Here is a 26,624-nt window from a genome sequence, read left to right on the forward strand (position 1 = left end):
TTGAGAAAATGCAGTAGGATTTGAGAAAATGTAGGGGTAAGTGGAAATTAAAGTAGCCCTAACCTGATTAGGTCTCACTGTAGTGTGCCTTATGCCTGAAAATTACTGGATCGGATGGGATTCGGTTGTGCATACCATTTTTCGACCGTTTGGTTCAGGAGGGAGCGGCACAAGGCTCTGCTATCTGTTGCCATCAGGTAACATGTTTTAGCCTTATATTTTTTTGTTTAATTACATCTCACTTAATTATTAGTATTCACATATAATCAGAATGGAAATTACGGAAATCCTAGCACAAACTTGAAAATATCACATAACATAGTATCAGACTCGTATATCATATTACCACAAAAGCTGGAAGCGACCCTAACAAGTTTTGATAGGTGCATCCATCACATAATTTTTCATGACAAAGTGCGAAGTGACACAGTTTGACTCACGCAACCCCTCGACCAAGTGCTACGATGAAGAAGTGTTGATTGTTTGGTCTTCAGTTCAGTCGGCGGCGAACTCCTAGAGATTCGTCTAGATCGACGATGGCATGAATATATCACATGCAAAACATCTTCACGTAAATACCTTGTATGACCTTGGTACAACATTCAGTCTAGAAGTAATCTACACTCTGGTATCTAACATGGATGGTGAGAGAAGTAGCGTCGAACAAAAGTGGTATATAGAATATCTTCGAGTTCAAACCCTCGGAGCTGTTTAAATCCTTCACACTTAAATCACATCAAAGTAACAAGTGCTAGAGAGGAATTAGAGAGGAAGAACAATAGTGAAGATCAACCAAATGACTCAAAGATCTAGATTCAAAGGGCTCCTCTCACTTAGAGCAGGAATTAATTGGTGAAGATTGCAGATCTAGATCTCCTGTTTCAAAGCCCCAAAAAATATGCAAAAATCACACGAGGGAATAGGAGGAAGCAAATTTTTGAGATTCGACAATGGTGATAGAAAATAAACTTAAGAACCCTAAGAAAACATTGAGGAAGAAGCCTCTTTTATAGGTGAACCAAATATGAAAAGCTAAGAACCAAATATGAAAAGCTAAGAACCAAATATGAAAAGCTAAGGGTTCTAACAGATACTATAAATCCAATAAGATGCAAGAGATTAAACTACCAAAATAAGGAGATGCATGAAACTACGCTAACCGAAGAAATGGTAAAAACCTCCGAACTCGAAATCGTAATAGAAGATGCACACAGATTTCGTTTTCCGTAACTTTATATGACCGGCGTGCGATACTCTTAACATTAATTAGTCACTGAACACATTTTTGCATGGTGATGATGTTCCTCTTGAAACGAATTCAAATTTACTTCATTCCAAACAAACCCAAGCGCAGGCGGGTCTCCCTTATCCTCTCCCTCTCCCTTATCCGTTCCCTCCCCTTGAGAGTCGCCGGAGTGCTCCCGGCGCCGCTTCTATCTTCCTCTGCCGGCCAAGCCGGTTGGAGAAGAGATGGAGTTGGCAGCTGGGCGTCCCTGTATAGAGTAGGTTTGCTGGCTCTCGCTGTAGTTGTAGGTGTAGGAGTAGTTGTGTGTGCCTCCGTGGCGTATGGCGAGATGCCGCTGGGCCTCTTCCGCTCGGTGCCGCCGCTCGGCCCCGGCAGGCCTTCCTTGCTGACCTTCGTCGAGCTCCCAAGGTGGGAGATTCATGGAGGGACTGCTAAGGTTGGAGACCCCAAGAATAAGAGCGATGGTCGGTGTTGGAGCTCGGGATGCGTAGCGGGGATTCCTCTTCTGGCCAGCCGAGGCGGCGAGGGGAAGTGGAGGAGCTGGAGCGTCCCCCGCAGTTCCAAAGTCTGGCAAGGAGGTGGCCTTGGGCTGCCTCGGAGCTTTCCCTCGGTGAGTGCAAGCAGCGCCGGGATTGGGGGCTTTTGGCTCTTTCGTTGGCGTCCATGGTGGGCGGCGGCCGAAGCTGGATTTCTCCAAAGTTCCTTAAATAAAGTGGAGGCTTGTGGCCACCAAACGATGCAGAGATGCTGCTGCGTCTTTCTATCTCTTCCGACCGGACGTGGAGGCGAGGGGAGGAGACGATGCACGCGTTTCTCTGCAGATGGGAGGTGGAGGTCTTTCGAGTCTGCGTCCTCGGCATCAATTTCCAAGCGACGGTGTGGTTCGGCTGCCGATGCTTCTAGTACAGGCGAGCTTGGGCTCTTCTTGGTGGCCCTTGGCAGGAACCTCGTCGACTGTATCAAGATTTCTCTCGGACATGAAGAGGATGTGGTGAGCCTACATCAACTGCAACATCTCTCGCAGGCCAGACTCGACGGTTTTATGATCTCCACAGTTGGGTATGAAATTTCTGTCCTCTCTCACAATATGGAGATCATCAAGTTTGCACTCTGGTCAGCTCAGCATGATGCCCAAACTGAATTGAAATCAATGACCTTGATGCAAATAGCTCATGCTGCTATGGATATAATTGAGGAAGATGTGCCTTTAATGTCTATAAGCACATGGTACTTTTGGCATGATGATAAGCATGGTGACGATGTTGTCCCCGTTGTTCGGGTCACTACTAGGAAAACAGCTATTAGTGGCGCACCTGTTTTGGACATCAGTGGCGCACCAGTAGTGCGCCACTACTATCACGCCACTACTAACTATTAACAGTGGCGCATCACTGGTGCGCCACTGTTAAAGCACATACCAATGGCGCACCTCTTTGAGCCGTCTAGTGCGCCATTGAATTATTGATAGGAGTGCGCCACTGTGACCCATATGGTGCGCCAATACAAATACAGATAGAGTGCGCCATTGAAACTGTGATGGGTGCGCCATTGCTATAGTAAATAAATAAAAAAATAAAAAAGGCTAAATGGCCCTGGTTGTGGCAGGCAGTGGATATGATTTGACCAATCTACAAAAGTCACTTTTATATTTTACAAACAAGAGTTACAACAGGACATAGTTTTACATCTAGGACCCTAAAACAAAACGAAAAACGCAATCGAATCCAACGCAGTTGAGAGGCGCTGCGCGTCCACGCCATTCTCCGCCGTGGTGAAGAGCACTGCGCCGTCGTCCGCCGTGGTGAAGAGCCGTTGCGCCATCGACACCCTGGTGAAGAGGTGCCGCGGGCCCGCGCCGTCGTCCGCCCTGGTTAGAGGAGGCCGTGGCGAGCGTGGGAGGGAGGAGGCCGAGCGTGAGCATGCCCGCGGGGATGAGAGGAAGGGGCAGAGAGGGAGGGTGGTGGTGCTGCTCGGTGGAGTGGAGAGGTCGATGGAGCAGGCGAGCGAGGTCGCCGCCGCGGTGGTGGAGGCCGCATGTCCGCAGGAGGCCCGCGGCGGGGGCGGGGAGGAGGGCGGGTAGCTGCAGTAGAGCTCGAGCCGCGGGTCTGTGCGCCGGGAGGAGCCGCCGGAGGGCGAGGAGGAGGCGGCGGCGTCCTGCGCGGGCGAACCCTCAGCGGCGCCTGCTCATGGGGTGGGGTGGAGCCGCCGGAGTTGATGTGTGCCCTGCCCGTGGATAAGAGAAAGGGGAGAGAGGAAGAGAAAGGGGATAAGAGAAAGGGAAGAGAGGAAGAGAAAGGGTGCGGTGGGAGTTGATGTGTGCCTGTGCGGTGGGAGGGGTTTTTTTGACCGAGCGGTGGGAGGGGTTTTTTTGACCGAGCGGTGGGAGGGGTTGTGCCTGTACGGTGGTTGATGTGTGCCTGTGCAGGCCATGTGCGGTGGGTGGCTCGTGTTATGGTGGGGCCGCATGGTGCCGGTCGGTGGAAATTCTGTGCACAGTGGCGCACCAGTCATACGTGCCCCACTGCTATTTAAATTAGCAATGGCGCACCACCCACTGCTATCCCTATGCCTCATCTATAATTTAACCCCACACTTACCAATGGAGCATTACTTATAGGTGCGCCATTACTACGTGAGATAGCAATGGCGCACCTCTAAGAGGTGCGCCACTGCTAAGTTTGTGGGAGGGGTGGAATCTGGACGACCTTTAGTAGTGGCGCACACTGCTATGTTTGTAGCAGTGGAGCACCACATTTTGGTGCGCCACTGCTAACTAGTAGTGGCGCACCAAAATAGGTGTGCGCCACTGATAGCATTATTACGGCTAGGCCTTTTCCTAGTAGTGGGTTGATCCCTCGGTAGTGGATGACAACACTTCCGCTGCGGTTCCTCAGATTCAACAGCGGGGACTCTTGAGATTGAGCTCGGTGAAGGACATTCAGTATCTACAGCTCAGTCCTCCCCTACCTCAGGTGTAGACGCCAGATAGACCGTCGGGAGAACCACCCGCGGGGCATCAACCGGTATGCAGCATAGAGGCCCTTGAAGATTGCATTTGCGGCACTTTCGGATCCGAGTTGTCAACGGATGGGCGATCGCCGTGTGGTTCCTTTTGTAGTCTTCGGTGTCGGCACGATACATTATCGTCTTCTCTATTTGGGTTGTGCTTTCAAGTTTGGTTGTATCTTTCTCTGTTCTCAGGAGCAGTGGTGTACTATGATTGTTAATCTTAATATATCTGTTATGTTGAAAAAAAAACAAGCCATGGAGAGCCAATGGAGCCCTGTCTACTCTGGCACGAATCTTGATGCGCCAGTAACGCCATCGAGGCCGTCCACGTGTCCAACTTTTCTACAGTGTCGGCCACTGCTACTCTGCTAGGCCATCGCAGATTTGCAGTCAACCCAATCATCTAGACCTTTCCTGCCACCTGCCGCCAGCCCATCCATCTATAAATCTCCATCGCCCGCCCACGCCCTCGCCGTCGCACCACCACACCAAACACCACGCCGGCGCAGATCTGCTCCCCTCCCGCCTCGCCGCACCGGCATGGCATTGCAGCTGCCCCGCGCGGCCGTCCTGCTCCTCCTCCTGGCCGCGCCGCTGCTCTGCGCCGCGCAGGGCCCCATCTCGCAGCCGCCCTCGCCCGCCGCGTCCCCGCTCCTCCACCCCGACTCCACCGCCGCCGCCGCCGACGCATGGGGCGCCAAGTCCGCCTCCCCTTCCACAGCACCCGCAGCCCACTCCCCCGCTCTGGCCCCTGCCGGCGACGAAGACAAGGCCGCGTCCCCGCCCGCGCCCGCGCCTATCGAGACCGCCCCCGCGGAAGCCCCCGCGCCGGCTTCCTCATCCTCGTCCCCGCACTCCACCGCCGCCGCCACCCCCGCACCCGCCCCTGCCCCGTACGACGGCGGCGACTACGACGACGCCCCCAAGGCCCCCGCGCCCGCCCCGGCCACGATGCAGGTCAAGTCCGCCACGGGCACCGGCGCCAGCGACGTCGACCAGCACCCGCAGGCGGTTGACGCCGCGGCGAACGAGCGGCGCGCCGAGGGGATGAGCGGCGGGAAGAAGGCGGGCGTCGTGGTGGGCGTGTTCTCGGCCGTGGCCGTGGTGGGCCTCTTCGTGGTGGTGTACCGCAAGCGGCAGGCCAACATCCGGCGGTCCAGGTACGCCGACTACTCCGCGCGCCTCGAGCTCGTCTGATGGCGGTCACAGGAGATGCCGTCGATCTGGATATACCGCAAACCATACAGTAGGAGCTGATGATGCCTCGGCCAGCTGAGATCGGAGATACTGCAATTGTTCCGTGATTGCTCGCCGTGGCCGCGTTCTTTTGATCCGTGTTGATTAGAATGAATTCTTAGGGGTGCCGATTCGTTGATTAGTGGGAGGAGAGTGAGAGCAATAATCGTGGGTGGATGATGTACTGGTGGTGCTCCATTGAGGTGGAGGAGATTATACATACATTTTTCTTCTCTATTTTGTACTGAACTGCATTGCATTTTGACCATTCTTCGGTACGATATATATACTGGTACACTGTTCTTGCTATCACCGAGTTCACTGATACTATTACTCAATCCTGAAATCGACTGTGTCAGCGATGATGTTGTGTTGGTAATCCTGAGATCCTGAGTTGCAGCAGCAGTAGATCGGAGGAGCATGACTGTTTTTTCTTCTTCTTTGATGATCTGTTTTATCTCTCTCTGCAAGACTGCAACCGCGTGGTTGTTGGGTGCCTGCTGAGATCTAGGATCTCAATTAACAAACCAATTTCCTTCTCTCTTTTTTCCCTCGCTGTCGGTTGCTCCTTCTTGTGTGTTGGATCACGCGCCGCGTGGACATGAACGGCTGTCAAAGTGCCAGTGCAGTGCACACCGTCTCTGCATATTCTGATGTGTACTTTGAGTACTACCCTGGCTGCATTTGTATTCGATCCGGGGGAAAGAGTACTAGTAATTGGATTTTGAGTATACTTCGCTTGTCCACGGCTGGCACATTGTATCTGCTCGTTATGAGCGTCAATACAGGTTGAAGCCCTCCAGTTTTAAAAAGTAATTATCCTTGCATTTCCTAGTCGATTTCATTACAGTTTTTACCAGTTTCCACAAATTTATTACTGCCTCTGTTCCGGTGGGTAGGACATGAACGTATTTCTAGGTTATTAATTCAGCAAATATAATATATAAAATTTAGAATACAAAAGCTATACCATTAGAATGTATAACAGCTCTAGTTCTAACAATTTATATGTTGTAGTACATAACTTGTTTTATGTTGGTCAAATTAATAACTTGGAAATACGCGGAAGCCCTGTCCGCAGCGATGAAGTGTGTAGGCCACTCTTTTCCTCTTAGTTAATGGATGGGACAAATATTTTTGCCTCATTTTTCAATAAAAAGTATGATCTTCATTATGGTTCTGCGTTTGGTTAAAATTCTACAAGGGTCGTGGGGCGATGCTGAAGTTTACCAAATTGTATGGCCCCAACAAACGAAGTGGCCGTGCTGCCGCCAACTGCCACAAATATGGCTCTCGTACAAGTTGGCCGGCTTCGGCCGGAAACATTCTAGACTCGAGCATTAGCGCACGTTTGGCACGGCTGTTGAGTGTTGACTGCACCAACGCACTGACACTGCAGTCTTTCGTCATTTGAAAATTCAGGTTTGTACGTAGCCTCTCCGTCTCATTAATTTTTTTTAAGATTTATCACAATTTAGATACACCTAGATATTATTTAGTGTGTACATATATTTAAATTTTAGACAACCTTCCTAGGATGGAAGGAGTATATATATTCCCTGACCGTTGGTACTACATTTTAAAATTAAGCTAGGTTTCTAATTTATATTTTGTAGTACTACATATAGAAGATTCCTCGGACGACTGAGATCGTAGACATACTTTGTTCCGTGATCGCTCTGTCTGGCCTCGTTCTTTTGATCAATCGTGGATGCATGTATTGTACTTGTGGTGCTCCACTGAGGTGGAGGTTATACAGCTTTGATCCCAACTTTGTGTAGGTATCGATGTATCTAGATGACGTTTATTAATATTTAGTTATATTCGTATTTATTTAGAAAAAAATGATACTTATTTTGAAATGGAAGGAGCATTTGTCAGCTGAACAACAAAATAAATTGCTCATTCCTTTCTTCGGTGTTTCCTTGCTTTTGTAAACGTATGGGGTTGGGGTGTATAATAAACCTTTTTTGTGTTGCCCCGAAACAACTCCTAGCTCAATTTAGGATCAAATGAAGGAACCTCATGGGTAAGGATAAAGTAATGGAGTTGATAGAGAAATTCATAGACCTTGTTATGATAGGAAAATTGATATAAGGAATAGAAACAATGATAGCGATCGTACTGAGAATGAAGGTAATTCCCTAAGTAGTCCTAAGTGCTCAATGCATCCATACTGAAACCGCGTGGTTATTGGAGCCTGCTGAGATCTAGGATCTCAATTAACAAACGAATTTCCTTCTCCCTTTTTCTTCTCGGTGTCGGTTGCTCCTTCTTGTGTTTTGGATCACGCGCCGCTTGGACATGAACGGCTGTCAGAGTGCACACCATCTCTGCATATTCTGATGTGTACTTTGAGTACCCTGGCTGGCATTTGTATTCGATCCGGGGAAAGCTTGGTAATTCGATTTTGAGTATACTTCACTTGTGCACTGCTGGCACGTTTATCTGCTGTTATCGGCTGCATTAGAGCTGTATGGCGGGCGTCGGCATGATCTCCTTAGTTTGGACGACCGTTCCACGTCAGCGCCTCATACTACCGGTTCCTAAAAAAATTGATTTTCCCTTTAAACTACTAAATTATAACATTTTGCATATTTCAGACAATAATTTACATTCTGTAAGCACAAATCATTTAACGCAAATAGTTTTAAAATATAAATTAAATTATTCATAAACAATACAAATTGAATTATTCATACGAGGCTACAACGGGCGGTTTCTGGGTGGGCGGGCAGAGGACAAGCATAGAGGAGGCCCCGACGACAACGCCAATGCCAATTCATAAGGGTAGGAGGTGGATGCGTAGCGGGTGAAGAATGAACAGGTTTGGCTGCCAAAAGGGTCCCCCGGAGGTGAAATCCTAAGTGTACAGGAGTGTGGGGCACCCCCAACTCGGGCCTTCCACGCGTAGGACTGGCACGGGACTACCGTGATTTTATTTTGCTCCAAAACACGAAGGCTACTTTTGAAACGCACCGGAATTGAGAACATGTTGCTAATGGAGGGCTAAGACTTACAGTTTCAAAAAAAATACTTCACTTCTAGCTTCTAGTTTCCATGATTTAGTTTGGACCTGTTCCACGTCAGCTCATACTGCCGGTTCCTAAAAAAATTGATTTTCCCTTTAAAGTACTAAATAATAACATTTTGCATATTTCAGACAATAATTTACATTTTAAGCAAAAATAATTTAACGCAAATAGTTTTAAAATATAAATTAAATTATTCATAAACAATACAAATTGAATTATTCATACGAGGCTACAACGGGCGGTTTCTGGGTGGGCGGGCAGAGGTCAAGCATAGGGGAGGCCCCGACGACAACGCCAATGACAATTCATAAGGGTAGGAGGTGGATGCGTAGCGGATGAAGAATGGACAGGTTTGGCTGCCAAAAGGGTCCCCCGAGGTGAAATCCTAAGTGGACAGGAGTGTGGGGCACCCCAACTCGGGCCTTCCACGCGTAGAACTGGCACGGGACTACCGGTGACTTTATTTTGCTCCAAAACACGAAGGCTACTTTTGAAACGCACCGGTACTGAGAAGATGTTGCTAATGGAGGGCTAAGACTTACAGTTTCAAAAAAATATACTTCACTTCTAGCTTCTAGTTTGCATGATTTTAGCCTGGCACCGTGAAGAGTGGGGTCGCAGGAAAGACGACTTTGGTTGCCTGATGGATGAGTATCGGTGGCTTGACCTGCCTCATGGTTGTGCTTCTGTTCGTTACCTCTGTTAATGTGTTTTCCACTAGTGACCACCAGTCTATTGAGCACTTTCATGATATTGTGATTCTTCTGTCGGAGTGTTGCAGAAGTATTGTGTGTTGGGAGTGCATGTTCACAAAATTATATGTATGTATGTTTCTGTGGCCGTCTGGTCTCATATTTTGGCAGTGGTCGGCTTGTCCCATGGTTTGTGGCTTGGTTCCATTTTGTAGTCGAGTTTATAACGGTAATCGCTGTTTTTTCATGAATTAACTTCTTCTTAATTAACGAATGAGACAAACATTTTGCATCTGTTCCAAAAAAAAAAAGTCGATCTTGAATATGCGTATGCATTTGGTCCAAATTCAACAGGGGCTCATGGGGTGATGCTGAAGCTTTACCCAAGTATATTGCCCAACCAGGTGGCCGTGCTGCTGCCAAGTGCCACAAATATAGCCATGTTGGCCGGAAGATTGTGGACTCTGGTATTGTTTCAGACCATCCATACGTGACAAGGAAACACAACGCGTCACTGTTTCTGGCATTCGCGCACATCAATGTTTGGCACATATGTTGATCAAGGAACGTCCGAAATTTGCTTTGTTGATTTTGGCTCCGAATTCCGTCGAAATCAGCTGAGATGCTGAATCTTTACCCAACTGGATGGACCAGGACCAGGTGGCCATGCTGCTGCTGCCAGATGCCACAAACAGAGCCATATAGGTTGGCCGGCCTAAACTTGGGCTGGTTCGGACATTGTTATGAGCTGATGTTGCATCTGACCATACATACGTAGTACATGGCAAAGAAAGGGAAGGCGTCACTGTTTCTGGCGTTCGTGCGCATCGGCCTTCGTCAGTTGGCACGGGCCTGCTTCGAACGTTCAGTTTTGTTCAGGAATTTCTCGAGTTGCGTTCCAGACTGCCAAAGTACACCATGACCGTTGTTGGGGTAGGTGCCACATTTGCAAAAAGTCCGGGTACATCTCCAGCTGTTGCAAGCTTTGTCGTCGTCGGCTCGTCGGCACCGGCACCGGCACGTCAGGGTGCGCACAACCGCGTCTTGAATCGCTTCGATGCGTTGACGCTTGGCAGAAACTACGGCCTCGCCGATCAAAGAATCAAACACTAGAGAACACGCGCCCCTAGTGTAGTCGTATGCGTTGATTCTACTACAAGCCTAAGTGCAAAGCATTTCTTGGAGCCAATCTTAAGCATCGAGTATTGTCTATCCTGCATGTTCACTTGGATTCATTTGTTGGCATGCTACGCTCGTCATGTTGCTTCTCAACTCCAAAAGGGGCATCTGCCTTGCAATTGCAAAACACAGTGGTTTGCATTTTTAGAGATTTCCTAGGAAAGATCAAAGTATTATGCTTGTAGACTAGAGCTTCCTTCCTTCCAATTTTCAGGGACACGCACATCCTTTTCATTCGTCGGGCCATGATAATCACTGTCCTGTTTCTGAAGACCAGAGTCGATGAGTCAGTTTGGTACGCATAACTAAAAATTGGTCCTGCTGTAAAAAAAAGAAATAGTGTCCCTATTTTCAGATGGCACCCCTGCTAAAGATCACAAGTAAACAAACACGAGATCAAATTCCAACGCAAAAATATTACACCGGATATTTTGTTTCATGTAGACTTTCCACTAGCTTTATCGTGGTCTACAAGGGCCGACACTATAGGATTTACATCTTCCCTCTATGCTCATCCTCCCACTGTTTCAATTTTTAAAATTGGCTCACTTCAAGTTTTGCATTGACATCCATGATCATTTCAGTTGCTCTGAAACACATCAATTCTTATCTCTCTCTTTGTGTACTTTTCGCGTAGTTTTTTCCACAGGAGAAACAAATAGTGCTCACAATGCTAACACTTTTCCGGTGATCTCCCAGTGCAATGACTAGTTTATAGTATTTTTTGGTAGTTCTGTAACATCGCACATGCTCTGTGTTAATTAAGGTTACAAAAGTACAATTAAGTAATGAGATCATGTAACTCAATCGGTTAATGCACCTGTACCATCAGGACCAATCTTTTTTGTCTTGGTTATTTTCACAGAGAGCAACCCTATATAAAGAAATTGGAAACAATTTCTCTGCTCGTGATGTGCACAAATATGAATGTTGTGACTTCTTTCCTTGATAAAGTATGAAACTGTTTCTTGCTGATTGTTGAATTCAGGAACATGGAAGGCATCACTAGTAATGAAATAACCAATAAAAGAGCAACACCAACTCGATTCAAGGAAAAAAATCTCTTTAATATTTTGTATCCTCTAGATTCTTCCTTTTAGTAAGGTGGTAATTATTCATACAATGTACTTACATCGAGAATAGATAGTCATGCACTCTAGAAACCTTTGTCAACTTTGGATCCTTGATCATAATATTTAATGAAACTAAAAAAGACACAAACATAAATATATACTTGAGTTCCATTCAAGTGACACAACTCAATCGGTGAAGACATGTGATCATTTTTTTCCTTCTCCTTATTTGGAGCCTGGGGACGCGCCGGAGATAGAGGAGAGGGTGGTGGCTTAAAATGGACATAACTAACTTAAATTTCCTCATAATATATGCTTGACATTCCTTTCAAAAGAAATCTTTGGCACTCTATGTTAAATTACACAATAATAAGTGCATCTAATATTTAGTATTATGTAGTTGATCTTGCTAATATAATAGCAAATTTTACCAGTTAACATCGTATATATAGTGAATAGTTATCTATAAAAGATAAAAAATGTTTAGTATAAAATAAAAATTTAGAACCTCATTCGTGAACAGGGGCGGGCCCAGGATTTTTAAGCTGTGTATTCAAAATTTCAATGTGTATAATTTTTTTGACATCCTAAAACCTTGTTTTGGCATGTGTAACTAACTATAGGATCATCAAGGAGCATCAATGGTGATTACTATATAATATATAGAAGCTATAACACGGTTTGAGCGTAATATCATAACTTGAAATTGTTCAACATTGTTCAACATATCAAAGGGCACCATCTAAAAAAATTAGAGGACACAAAATATCAAAAAAGATGGAAGACCTTACAAATTTGACGATAACTTTCCGATGCTTGATAGCTTGAAAACTAGTAATGATGTCCTCATCTTTGACTTGCAAGATAAATCCCTTTCAGTGAATGTAACCAAGCAGCCATTTAAAGATTACTGGCACATCCTGCTTCTTAGCTTGTTTTTGATGTAGTTCATTCTAGAATATTCACAACAAATGAAACTTATGCAAGCTGAAAAATGAATACAAAAGTAACATAAGTTTTTTGAATTTCGGATGTTCTATCTGAATTTTTTCTGAATTTCTAAAGCAACTCAATTTGAACGATTGTAACTGTTCTTATAAGCAGTAACACCGTAACAACAGCCCAGGAGAGAGAAATTACGTAATGAAAAAGTAGTACTGCAGTGGAATTCGGCCCGATCGGCCATGAACGAACGAAAACGCAGCGTCGCTGCTGTAGATGTGTCCTGCTGTAGATGAACATACGAGAAACTAGATCGCGTGTTGATGGATACCGAATGGGAACACAAATATCCTATGGTGTCCGTCCGTGCACTAGAACGTATTGAAAAACTGTCTGACCATGCTCCTATCCTGTTAACCACTGGGAATCCTCGATCTGTTTGTAAGCGGCCGTTCAAATTTGAACTTGGCTGGTTACATCGTGAGGGTTTTCATGAGATGGTTAAGACGGTTTGGGAAAGACCAGTTCGGGGTAGCTCGCTAATATTGAGATGGAATAATAAGATGCGTGCTATGCGCAAACATCTCTCTGGTTGGGCTGCTCATATGGCTGGTATTCTGAAAAAAGAGAAGGCTCGCTTGTCTAAAGAGATTGATGATCTTGAGGCCGTAGTGGAAGTGAGACCGCTGTCCACGCAAGAGATTGATCTTAAGAATCAATTCAATGCACAAATGGCGAGTCTTCTTCGCGAAGAGGAACTCAAATGGTATCAAAGATCCAAAGCCCAATTCATTTTGGAAGGTGATTCGAATACGCGATATTTTCATGGATTAGCCAATGGCAGACATCGGAAAAAGCGTATTCATTCTCTTATCCAAGATGAAGGGGTGATTGAAGGCCACGAGCAACTCAAATCTTACATTACTAATTATTATAAAGACCTGTTCGGTCCTCCGGAGGAAAGCTCTTTTTCTCTTAACGAGGACTTAACGGATGACATACCCCAAGTTTCTATGGAAGAAAATGGCCTACTAACCGCACCTTATTCTGAGGATGAGGTTCAGAAGGCGATTTTCCAAATGGAATGTAATAAAGCACCGGGTCCAGATGGTTTTCCAGCGGAGTTTTATCAAACTTTTTGGGATACTATTAAATCGGACCTTCTAGATTTGTTCAGTGATCTCCACACAGGACAACTAGAATTATTTCGTCTAAATTTTGGTGAAGTAATTTTGTTACCGAAGGTTAATGAGGCAGAAAGGATTCAACAATATAGACCTATCTGCCTATTAAACGTCAGTTTCAAGATTTTCACGAAAGTGGCCACCATTAGACTTAATACGGTTGCAGATCATGTCGTTCAACCATCACAGGACGCTTTTATGCAAGGAAGGAATATCCTTGATGGAGTGGCAGTGTTGCACGAGACGGTACATGAGATGCATTCTAAGAAATTAAATGGGGTTATTTTAAAATTAGATTTCGAAAAGGCGTATGACAAGGTCAAGTGGTCTTTTCTGCAGCAGACACTTAGGATGAAAGGTTTTTCTCCAGAGTGGCGCGCTCTAATTTACGATTTTGTGTATGGAGGTAGTGTGGCTATCCGGGTTAATGATGACACCGACCACTATTTCCAAACACGAAAAGGGTTACGCCAAGGGGATCCGTTATCACCGATGTTGTTTAACATCGTAGCGGATATGTTGGCGATACTCATAGAGCGGGCTAAGTCTGATGGCCAGATTGAAGGTGTGATCCCACATTTGGTTGATGGGGGTTTATCTATCCTTCAATATGCCGACGATACAATTCTTTTTATGGATCATGATCTCGAAAAAGCTCGCAGTCTCAAATTAATTATGGCGGCTTTTGAGCCGTTGTCGGGATTGAAAATCAATTTCCATAAAAGTGAATTGTTCTGTTTCGGTGATGCCCAAAACGATATGACTCTATATACAGAGTTGTTTGGTTGTGGGCAAGGCCAATTTCCTATTCGCTATTTGGGTATTCCGATTCATTATCGGAGACTTACAATTGCTGAATGGAAAATTGTGGAAGAAAGATTACTAAAACGCCTTAGTAGTTGGAAGGGTAAATTGCTGTCCCTCGGAGGGAGATTGGTTCTCATTAATTCAGTACTGACAAATATGGTACTGTATATGTTATCATTCTTCCTGCTGCCAAAAGGAATTCTGCATAAACTCGATTATTATCGATCCAGATTCTTTTGGCAAGGGGACAGCGAGAAAAAAATATCGACTGGTTAAATGGAGTGTAGTCTGTAGTCCCAAAGATTAAGGCGGACTGGGAGTTCATGACCTAGAGGTCAAGAACTCAACTCTGCTAGGTAAATAGCTTTTTAAGCTTCTTACTGAGGATGGGATTTGACAAACTATTCTTCGTAGAAAGTATATTGGCTCGAAGGCGCTATCCCAAGTGGTTTGGAAACCTGGGGATTCCCACTTCTGGGCTGGTCTCATGGCGACAAAGAATATTTTCTTTCGCCATGGTACTTTCTCTATTAAGAATGGAGAACAGATACGCTTCTGGGAAGATGTTTGGTTAGACAATTCTTCCTTGAGAGAGCAGTATCCCGTCTTGTATAGTATTGTTCGTCGCAAAGGTGATACCATTGCCACAGTAATGGCTACCTCACCTCCGAATGTGACGTTCAGTCGGGTTTTACTTGGACAAAGGCTTTTGGCATGGAATGCTTTAATTCAACGGTTGGGAGATATTCAATTATCAACTGAACCGGATGAATTTAGATGGAATCTTCATGTAGATGGCACTTTCTCAGTCAAATCTTTATACAATGCGATTCTTCATTCTGATATACCGGTTGATAATAATAAGAAAATCTGGAAGATGAAAATACCATTAAAAATAAAAAAATTCGGATGGTATCTTCGTCGCGGAGTTATTCTTACCAAAGATAATCTTGTCAAGCGGAATTGGCATGGAAGTGCTAGGTGTGTTTTTTGTCAACAAGACGAAACTATTAAACAACTTTTTTTCCAGTGCCATTTTGCGAGATCTATTTGGTCAGTCATCCAAGTCGCATCTACCCTGTATCCCCCGGCTAGTGTAGCCAATGTCTTTGGCAACTGGCTCCACGGTATCGATTCAAGGTTTAAGTTGCTTCTTAGGGTGGGGGCGCTAGCAGTTATCTGGGCACTCTGGCTAAGTAGAAATGACAAGATTTTTAACGATAAAAATTGTTTTTTGTTGCAGGTCATCTACAGATGTACAGGTATTCTCCGTTTGTGGTTACCTCTTCAGCGGATGGAGAACCGAGACCTATTTACGGAGGTCTGTACACGGTTGGAGGCTACGGCGAGGGATACTTTTTCCCTACATGGGTGGCAGCATAGTCTACGGATTGCAGCACCACCCACACCATAGGCGTTTTATGATTCATCGTTCTGATATGTATTTCGCCTAGTTTTTATATTTTTGGTTCCAGACTTTTTGAACGGCTGTGTGCATCCTGGTTATGCAGAGGCTGGATGTAATTTCTTTCCCAAAAGTAATAAAGCATCCTTTATCGAAAAAAAGATGTGTCCTGTCTGCAGGTGAACTTGAGAGGCGGTTAGACGGAGACAACAGTCCCTGGGACGAGTGCTTCCGCCTGCTGTGTTGACGCCGGCCGCCGGGACTCCGGCACTCCGCCGACGTGCGTCGCTGTCTCCCGTCGCTCCGCAGCGTCGTCGGTTCAGTTGGGGACTCGGGCGAAAGGCGATTGGATTCAGGGCAGGGAGAGCGACGGGGTAAAACAGAGGTTGTCGTCGATGGGAGCCCAAACGATGAACCTAACACGATGCCACTAGTTAGGCTAGTTCGCTAGATGGGCCTCACGAGTAGCCAGGCTAGCTTGCTCGTGCACCATGGTCTGTTTCACTTCTATTTTTTCATGTTTTTCCATTTATACACTTGTGTGTGCTGTATATACCTATTTTTTTCCAAAACTTTTGGGTATTCACTTGAATACCCTTGAATTGAAGTGGGCCCGCCCCTAATCGTGAAGATATTGTAAAGAGTAGGAAAAGTGCATATGATTTCAAAGATATGTTGGTTTGGTCTGATCCTTTATGCCATCAAATGGGAAATAGTAAGATGAAGACCCTAGTGGCGAAACTCGATAACGCTATGATGATGATGATGATGATGATGATGATGATGATGTGTGCCATGGCTCTCGTGGATAATTTGAGTTGGAAGAAGATTTGAGAAACGATTGGAAGTTCAGTTTAGAGGGGATTGTCGTATATCCTAATGTTCGTCTGTCATACATGAGAGTCGATTAAACTAACAAATAATAAAATCGAGCCATAAATGAGGGGCACTCATATTTAGTGACATAAAGCAAATCATAGTTCCGCCGCTTGATGTTCCGATTGAGCTGCCGGAAAATTCAATTTATGCCATGCTCTCTCGTTTTTTTGATTTTTTTTTGCATGTTTTCGACTTTGCTTGAATTTGTTTGCTCGAAAATTCAGTTTTCACCGTGCACAACTGATAGGCTACCGAACTGTGGAGGCCAGGTGGCTGTGCTGATGCTGCCAACTTTCGCGAGTACGTACATCCGTGCAGGTTGGCCTGCTTCGGCCATTGATCATGCATCCATTTTTGTCTATCAGACCATACAGACATGACAATTGGTCGGGGCTAGCTGTTGTTGACCGCACCAAACTCGTAGTACCTAAGCTCTCTGTTGACCGCACAAACTGACCAACATAATCAGAGTTTGTAACTTTGTATATTCCGCGACGGTGGGCGTGGGCGGTTCTGCACATGAAAATTCAGATCCAACGATATCCGTGCGACATCTCCAGCTCTATTGTGGCGTTGCTGCAGGTGACAAAGGAGGAAGCGACCGCCTGCATCCAAGCGGTGACGCCTGGCAGGAACTCCGGGTTTCGGCCTGCATGCGCATCGATCAAAGCAAGAGACACGTCCGTTGACAAGAACCTAACGCTACACAACACACGGATTCGCGGATTCCACTGCAAGCGTCCTAGTATCTACCAAGTCTCTTTAAGGACGTCTTAGGATGTGTTATGAAAAGGTGGCTATGGGTACCCCCAACCACGTGGCTAGGGTTAACCACTTTTTCTGTTTGGTTGGGTGGGTTGTAAAAGTGGTTAACCATAGCCATATCTATGTTTGGTTTGAGGATGAAAGTTGGCTAGGGTGATATGGTCACTTCTTTGTTATGATGGTGAGAATACCCCCATAATATGAGCTTTTGGTTACATGGATCAATGGAAGTAAGTATCACTAATCAGAATTTCAAAAATTGTGTTATATTTTTGACATCACGTCGCATTACATTAGAATACATGAACAACAAAAGTTCCAATATCACACTTTAAGTAGCCAATTTGCAACTAGTACAAGCCAGAGTGTCATATCAACATAGAGTAGTAGTTTAGACTTATAAACTGAAATTAGCCTAGATACAGAATGAAATTAGACTAGAGAGTGTGATTTTAGATCAGCTTTTTGTGCTACCAAGAATCTAGCTTTACAGCCACGGATCTACTCCGTAGCTAGCTAGCAAGCTTGGTGTCAGCTAATCGATCAGCAGCGCACAGCACCGCGAGTACTGCAGCCCGCCTCCTCACGCGCCCTGCCGAACGCCCGCCGCGGCGCGTGCCCTGCCGCTGTCGTCGCGGCGCGCACCCTGCAGCCCACCTGCCGGCGCGCGCCCTTCCGCCCACAAGCACGGCGATAGAGACGGAGGGGGTGTGGGATTTCCTCAGTCAGGTCGTCGCCGGCCGCCGGTGTTCCCCGAATTCCTGGCTGTGGTGGCCTGGTGGGGAGGGAGCTCAATCTGCCACTGCAGGAGTTTCACGGTTTCGCGGAAAATATCGAGGAGGGAAGGTGAGCAAAGAGAAAACGTCTCGCGGGTGACTCCAGCGGCTCGCCCACGGGTGGTTAGCCTCAACCACCACTTTTCTGGTAGTTGGCCTCAACCAGCTTTTAGGAGAATCTTGGCTACCCTCAACCACCCCACACTACTAACCAAACAAGTGCTAACCACCTAAAAGATGACTACCCCTAGCCACCGCAGGGATAGCCACCCAACCAAACACATCCTTAAGCAATGGCCTAGCAACAATTAACTAACAGCGTACTACTGTACTGTCTAGCCTGCATGCGTAGTACCACCTCCATTTCAAAAAGAAAGACGTATCATGTAAAAGAAAAGACGTATAATTTTTTCGAAAAGTCAACTGACTTAAAGTTCGATCAACCTTATATAAAAGATTATCAACATCCATGCATGGTACAAAATTAGTATTATAAGATGCATCATTCAATATACTTTTGTATCATCTGCTAGATCAACTGATCAAGAATATATGGGTGTCGGTGTTTTCGTTACCGTCGATTTATTCCTCGAGATTTCTGCTTACTGTGGTAGATGAAAAAGTAGCTCTCTATCCCTCATCTTTTTTTCTATTCTTAAAGTAAAATGGACAGTGACGGAAACACCCACATCCTTGAGTGTGAGTACAAAACTATTTCCTCTCCGTAAATGCTAATATTTATTATGTAAGGTTGGTCAAACTCTACACCGTTTGACTTCAGAAAAAAATTGTTACGCCATTTTTTTTTTTGGAATGGATGTAGTAGCTAATAAAGGCTTGGATTCGGGAGTTGATGCACGATGCTTCAGCTTCTGAAAAAGTGTTACGTGTGCTTTCATCCCTTCCTTCGCCTAACACACAAACCTCGATCGATCCAGGCTCTCTTTCTTCTTCCTCAAGATCATATTTCACTACTTCTCATGAATCGAAACAAGTTTCAGGTAAATAAATACGATGTCTGGAATGTAATATTTTAAGAGATGGTACATATATTAACCCCCTTCGGTGATGAACTAGTAATGCATCACGGGATGTAGTTTTTTTGGGTTAGCTCGTGGTGCATCGGTAATCATGGTCGCTGTTATTAGGCACTACCATCCCCTATGTTGAACTAATTATGTCCTAGTTCTAGGCAGCTGCATTGTCTGATATGTGCTGGGTAAGCTCACCTCTTAAAGAAAGAGGTTACCATATCAGTAGGTAGATTTACCGTTTCATAGAATGATGTATTACAGCCAACCAAACACTACGGCTAGTGTTCTCTCCCTTGTGCAGAAAAGTGTCTTGTGGGGGCAACCAAAAGAAATGCAGAAGTTCGTTTTTGGCCCGTCTCCCCCGACCCCAAAAAGGAGGTAGTCGCGCCTTCAACCCAGCATAGTTTAAAACCCATGTTTAACACTCTGCGAGGCTGAACCTTAAGTCCCGCTGAATAGTTTCTTGGACTCAATTTTTCGGAGGTGCCAATAGAGGTAGGGTGTGGATTTGTGCATCATATGGGTGGGTGTATGTACGTATTTATAAACATCTGTGTTTGTACTATAGATGTATAGTAAAAAAACAAAAATAAGGTGGACGTAGAGTGCCAAGTGCCGCAAATTGGCCGGCTTCGGCAGGAACATTCTACATTTGCTTCAAATTCAAAACGGGTCATGGTTGATGCCGAAGCTTTACCGAACTGTATCGCCCCAACCAAGTGGACATGCTGCCGCCAAGTGCTAATTCAGGTTTGTATATTTATTCAGTGACCGTTGCCGCTACATTTAGAAATTCGGGTAGATTTGCACACACGCACAAGGTTCATCCAAGCATAATTTGTGCGTCACATTCCCGGCTGTTGCGAGTTCACGCGGCGTCGGTGACCTCACCACATGTGAGAGAGAGAGATCATGTTGGTTGGCGTCTCTGCAGCCAATTGGCCCGCGCGTATCGTCTGCACCAAAGCTGTGATGCCCATAAACCCGGGCCGGCCGGCTCTCAGTTCTGAAATCGTTTTTTTTTTTTTTTTTTTTTGCTCTGAATTTTATCGAAATCAACTGAAGGACCAAGAAAGTATCCTTGTGGGCCTAGGACAGCTGAGTCGGCTACCCCTCTCCCTCCCCCTTCTGGTGATTCACTCTCTTATATCCCGGAGTCATCCTCCTTTTTTTTCGATAAAGAGAGTATATTAATATCAAAAGATACCAATTACACGCAACACCTTAATAGCAGTATGGATGCATATGGCCAAAAAAGAAAAAAGAAAACTAAGAAACAAAAATCTCGCTATAGTATCACAAGCCTAACAACAACAATACATCCACCACCAAGACAACATCTGAAATACACTCTCCAAAAGCGACGCCTCCAAGAAAAGGGAGTCATCGCCGCTCGATCAACGATCTTAGATTTTCACCCTGAAGATAGTTCCCGCTCTCAAAACAATTTCTCCAACAAGGTGTCAGGCACAACCAGTTAAGGCCAGACCTTGGGTTTTCACCCTAAAAAGTAGGACTCTGAACTTCAACTGTGTTGCCGCCCCTACTTTCATACCACTGCTGCGAAGCCCGGAATACTAAGCAAGTTCCTCAAAACCGCGGAGACTTGAACCTCCCTTAGCTAGTCCTCCAATCCGGCCTTCATGATATTCTCTTCTTTTGTTCACCATGGACCAAATGTCACTTGATGTCAACACAGAACAGAGCTTCGTGCCGCTCCCACCGGAACCAAACGGTCGGAATAAAAGCATGTGTGCGTGAGACCGAATACCACCCGATCCTGCGAACTCCAGGCAAAAGATGCATTGTTCCATTCGCCGCCGGAGCCTTCCGGAATTCAACACTCCAGCTAGATGAAGAAGGATCGGCATCTGGAGGGTCTTCATCTTCTCAAAAGAAAATCCCTAGGACAACCACCAATAAAAGTCGGAACAACTGGCCCCCACGCCGCCACCATGGCTGGGAACCGCGGTCCATCTTCCTCCACCAACCCGGCCGGTGAAGGCCGGTAGCCATCGAGATAGCAGCTACGCACGCCCACGACGCGGAGACGGCCGACTGCTGCCCGCCAAGAAAGCCTGGCTGAGCCTCTTCTCCGCCGCCTCGCGACCATGGGCCCTTGCCGCCGCCTGATCTAACGATGCCGCCCTCATCTTCCCCGCCGAGATCCACCACTCCACCGCGACCCCCGCCATGCTCCAGAGGACGAAGCCAAAGGCCCCACCACCAGACCCGCTGCCCACCGTCGTCGCCCTTGAGAGACCCCGCCTCCGCGGAAGGGGAATCTATAGAGCTTGCCACCACCGCCCCCGCCTTCGGCAGCCGGGAGCGGCCGCTACCGCCGACCCCGGCAGCGGCAGCGGCCAGGAGAAGGAAGATCGCCAACCGCTTTTGTTTAGGGTTTGGGGGCGCCTAGAGCCGCCTCGCGCTAGACGACCCGGGGCGTTTTTTGGTCGCAATCGTTCAAATCAATAATAAACAAACATCGAATCCAACAAACATTCTATATATGAATATGATTCATCGTTCCGATATGTATCTCGCCTAGTTTTTATTATTTATCCTTTTGGACTTGAGACAACAAAACGGCTGTGTGCATGCAGAGGCTGGATGTAATTGCTTATTAAAGTAATAAAGCATCCTTTATCGAAAAAAAAACATTCTATATATTTAGTAACTCATGAACTCTTCCGATGATACTCCGAATCACTTTCAACAACCACGAAATGATTCTCATAGTTTCTCAGTTGTTCGTAAAATGTTCGGAACACTCCAGGAATCGTTCGGAACTATTCCAAATAGTTTCTCCCAACTACATACCTTAAATGGAACTCTCATAATAGATTGTAAAATTTTAACCGTGTGAACTAGCAGGTGCGGTAATGTTCAGTAATGACTCCGAACACCTTCAGATTAATAACGAACATAGGGGTTGTATGCCTATGATGCCGCATTTTCATACTCGAATAAATAACAAATGGACCTTCCGTGTTGCTGCATATGTTGTCGACAAACCCAGGTGAGACTCTTAGGCATTCCGGTGAATCAACACTTCGATCATAATACAAGTTAACCTAAATTCGGTATCAATCTTCTATTCTGGTTTGATTTCTTATGATAAATTGTCACATTGTGGTTGCCCGCATGGTTAGTTCACATCAGCCCAAAACGTATCTCTCCTTGACGAAGGAGCAAATCCCATTCTTGAATTATAGAACTCCATAGATTTAGCAATAAAGTGGTAAAATGTTCACTATAAAAGAAAGTATGTAGAATCTTTCCTTGACGTAAATCTATGGATTTGAGCAAATCCATAGATTTAGCAATAAAGTGGTAAAATGTTCACTATAAAAGAAAGTATGTAGAATCTCTCGAGTGAAAAAGATTATAGAAGAGACAATAAAGAGGATCTTTGTCAAGCTTGTATCAGCAATCGCCTTTGTATGAACATCGCTAGATCTAAAATTGCTCTTTCCAAACGTAACTGTGTGGTTGTTTGAGACAGCTGAGATCGAGGATGATTTAGAAAACAGTTTCGCCCCTCCTTTTTTTACAGTTCTCTCTTGTGGTCGGTAGCTTCTTCTCGAATCACACGTGTCCATGGACCATGGGCATGGACTGTCCAGGTGTGCAATGCGTACGGTCTATGCAACCTCTTCTTGTTTTTATCTTTTTTTTTTTGAAGACCAGTTAACATTTTCTTGTTTTTATCTTTTAAATAGGCTTTCACCACTCTATATTAATATAGCAACACACCATACAACCAACGACATAATCAAAACGAAGAATATGTTGGGGCAACAACAGACGTGCCCAAATGCAAAGAAAAGAAGAAATATAATGAAGACTAAGGCAGATCGACTAAGCGATGGTGACCCACAATCGCTACGCCCTCCAAAGAAGTTCCACCATGCACATAGCATTGAAACGTCAAGTACCAAGTAGCACCTTCAAGAAGGGGTGCAATGTTGACACCGTTGCTGCCCAGACCAGAGACTCATCCTAGGGTTTCGCCTAGCACACCGAAGGAAATGGACTAACCACGTCGCCCTCTAGGAAGGAAAGATTTCGCCCGCGGAGACACCGTGTCGGCGTCGGACAAGCAGACAAGGATTTCCCCCGAAAACCCCCATCCGCTACCCTTTGATGTCCCGCTACACAGGAGAGCCCTGTGAGGATGAAGCTTTAGCACCTTCGAACTCGCCACCCACCAGCACGCGCCACCACGGTTAAGTAGTCACCATCGTCATCTTTCCGACCCAACCGACACAAGGATTGCAAGACAGTGGCAAAATGCATGCGCGGGAGTGAACGAACTTCACCTCCAAAGGCGGTAGCGAGTGGACGAGGCACCAGCCATACCAGCCCCAGATGGGTCCACCATAAAGCCTTCGCAGATGCACACCAGCCCCAAGAGGGTCCGGCCGGACCCGAACAGGCTCGTAATAACAGATGGCTATTTTTCATGTTTTGACCTGCCATTGTTAGTCGATTTGAGTAAATTTCAGCATATCCCATCTATTTGAATTTTGTCGTCGATCTTGATTTTGGAACTCTGTCCAAATTCAAGAAGGGCCGACAATGGGGGTGATGCTGAAGCTTTACCGAACTGCATTGCCCAACCGGCCAACCAGGTGGCCGTGCTGCTGCCAAGTGCCACAAATTTAGCCAACGCAGGTTGGCCGGCTTCGGCCGGAACATACTGGACACGGTGTTGTACCTGACCATCCATACGTGACAGGGAAACAGAGGGTCACTGTTTCTGGCATTCGCGCACATCAATGTTTGGCACGGCTGGTGATCAAGAGGACAGGGAAAATTCAGGTAAGCTTGCACACACGCACACATGTTTTCTTTGTTCCTACGATTTCTGCTTCACATTTCCAGCTGTTGCGAGTTCACGCGGCGATGGGTTTGGCGTCTCCGCAGCCAAATTGCCTACGTGTGAACTCTTCCAAGGAGGAAATCGCGTGCATCAAAGCGTTGACTTGCTCTGAATTCGGTCGAAATTGCTCTGAATTCGGTCGAAATCAACTGAGATGTTGAATCTTTACCCAACTGCTGCTGCCATCTGCCAAAAACGTAGTTCGGCAGCATCTGTTTCTGGCGCACGCGTACAGCGCCGCAGCAGCTGCTATTGACAGCACCAACGCACCCGTTTCGAACGTCCGGTTTGGTTCAGGGAATTTCTGAAATTGCAGTCTACCCTGGTTCTAACGGTTTTTTTTTTATGAATGGTTCCAACGAATTTATTGCTCACACCTCCAGCTGTCACTAGTAGAAAAGGGCTTTCATCCAAAGCTCCTGGAAGCTTTAATCTCGGTTTTACACTGAACCGGGAGGGCATTAGGCTGGTCATAGTGGGTAGTATCACTGGCGGACCTATGTTGAGTCAAAACCGGTCATGACCCGCCCAGCCCAGAAAATTTTCGCCTATATACTTGTAAATTTTGGCCCAATAACAGCCCATTTTACCAAGGTTTAGTGTATTGGCCCGCCCGGTTTTTTTGGGCTAGTTCCGCCGCTGGGTAGTATCATATATTAGTATCATGCATATGATATTTTCATATGATACTATGTCTATAGTGGGTAGTATCATGGAGTGGTATCATACTCTTGTTATATTTAATAATTTGTAGCATCTCAATGCAAAATTATGGACAACATTTATTTGGCATTAATTTTTTCTCGTGATGTGCGCTATGATACGGTATCCACCTATGTTACTCTAATCTTGTAACATCCCAAATTTAAAAACAAAGAAAAATACAAATTCCCTTATTCCAAATTTTGGAACAAAAACTTTAATTGAATTAATTGTGTGCATAGTGCTCATGCATGAATCTCTTGGTGTTGCCATGAATGTTGGTTTGAAGTTTTGGACAATGTTTCTAAATCCTAACCATGCCTATTTAGATTCAAGAGAAACAAAGAAAAAGAAAAGAAAAGAAAAATAGAACCACATATGAGCCTACGGCCATATTTGAAAATCTTAACCTATGCCATGATTACTTTGTGTAAATGGTTTGAAAATATTAATGAACCCAAAACAATACCATTTGAGTCAAAGAAAAGCAAAACAAATAAAAATAAAATAAAAAATCAAGTCACATATGATAATGGTCACTTTTGACAATTATCTCAAGGTACCTACTTTGAGCCCCTGTAGTTAATCTTTTGTAAACTAAACTTTCCCATTTCTTTGCTCCTCATCCAAGAACACATCAAGGTGATCACATTGGTGTTGACCAACTGATACGTCTCAAACGTATCTATAATTTCTTATGTTCCATGCTAGTTTTATGACAATACCTACATGTTTTGCTCACACTTTATAATGATTTTATGCATTTTCCGGAACTAACCTATTAACAAGATGCCACAGTGTCAGTTCCTGTTTTCTGCTGTTTTTGGTTCCAGAAAGGTTGTTCGGGCAATATTCTCGGAATTCGACGAAACAAAAGCCAAACATCTTATTTCACCGAGACGGACCAGAACACCGAAGGGGATACGGAGAGGCGGCCCAGGGCCCCCAGACCACAGGGCCGCGCGGGTGACCCCCTGGCCGCGCCGGCCTATGGGGAGGGAGCCCCCTGGCTCCTCCGACTCCGCCTCTTCGCCTATATAATCTCTCGTGACGTAAAAACCCTATACCAATTGACGATATTCCACGAAGAGTTTCGTAGCCGTCGCCATCGCGAAGGCAAGTTCGGGGGACAGAAGTCTCTGTTCCGGCACGCCGCCAGGGCGGGGAATTTCCCCCGGAGTCATCTCCATCGACACCACCGCCATCTTCATCGTCGTTGTTGTCTCCCATGATGAGGAGGGAGTATTTCTCCCCCGAGACTGAGGGCTCTACCGGTAGCTATGTGGTTCATCTCTCTCTCCCATGGTGTGATCTTTATGTGATCATGAGCTTTGTATCTCTATTAATCTATGTGCTACTCTAGTGATGTTATTAAAGTAGTCTATTCCTCCTCCATGATGTAATGTTGACAGTGTGTGCATCATGTAGTACTTGGCGTAGGTTATGATTGCAATCCCTTGTAGATTATGAAGTTAACTATTACTATGATAGTATTGATGCGAGCTATTCCTCCTTTCATAGCTATTGTTGACAGTGTGTATGCTATGTTAGTACTCGGTCTAAATTGCAACGATCTATTATGCACTCTAGAGGTTACTTTAATATGAACTCCGGATGTTGTGGAGCTTGTTTACTCCGGCTTGAGGTGTGCTTTTGTAGCCCTACACAATGAATGGTGTTTGTTATCCAACAAGAGAGTGTAGAAAGTAGCATTTATTTATCCAGTTAAGTGATCAATGTTGAGAGTGTCCACTAGTGAAAGTATGATTCCTAGG

General features: G+C 45.6%; 1 protein-coding gene across 1 annotated transcript; it reads left to right on the forward strand.

Annotated features, from left to right (window-relative positions):
• Positions 1–4,720: 4,720 nt before the first annotated feature.
• Positions 4,721–5,587, forward strand: LOC127349437 (uncharacterized). Its single transcript, XM_051375185.2, has one exon. It carries the CDS (start codon positions 4,796–4,798, stop codon positions 5,450–5,452), a length of 657 nt encoding a protein of 218 aa, XP_051231145.1. The 5' UTR covers positions 4,721–4,795; the 3' UTR covers positions 5,453–5,587.
• The last annotated feature ends 21,037 nt before the right edge of the window (positions 5,588–26,624 follow it).

Source organism: Lolium perenne, chromosome 4 (assembly GCF_019359855.2).
Source record: "Lolium perenne isolate Kyuss_39 chromosome 4, Kyuss_2.0, whole genome shotgun sequence".
Lineage (NCBI taxonomy): Eukaryota > Viridiplantae > Streptophyta > Magnoliopsida > Poales > Poaceae > Lolium > Lolium perenne.

Excerpts from the sequence above, each read along its gene's own strand:
- LOC127349437 (XM_051375185.2), top strand. The coding sequence starts at position 4,796 with ATGGCATTGCAGCTGCCCCGCGCGGCCGTCCTGCTCCTCCTCCTGGCC.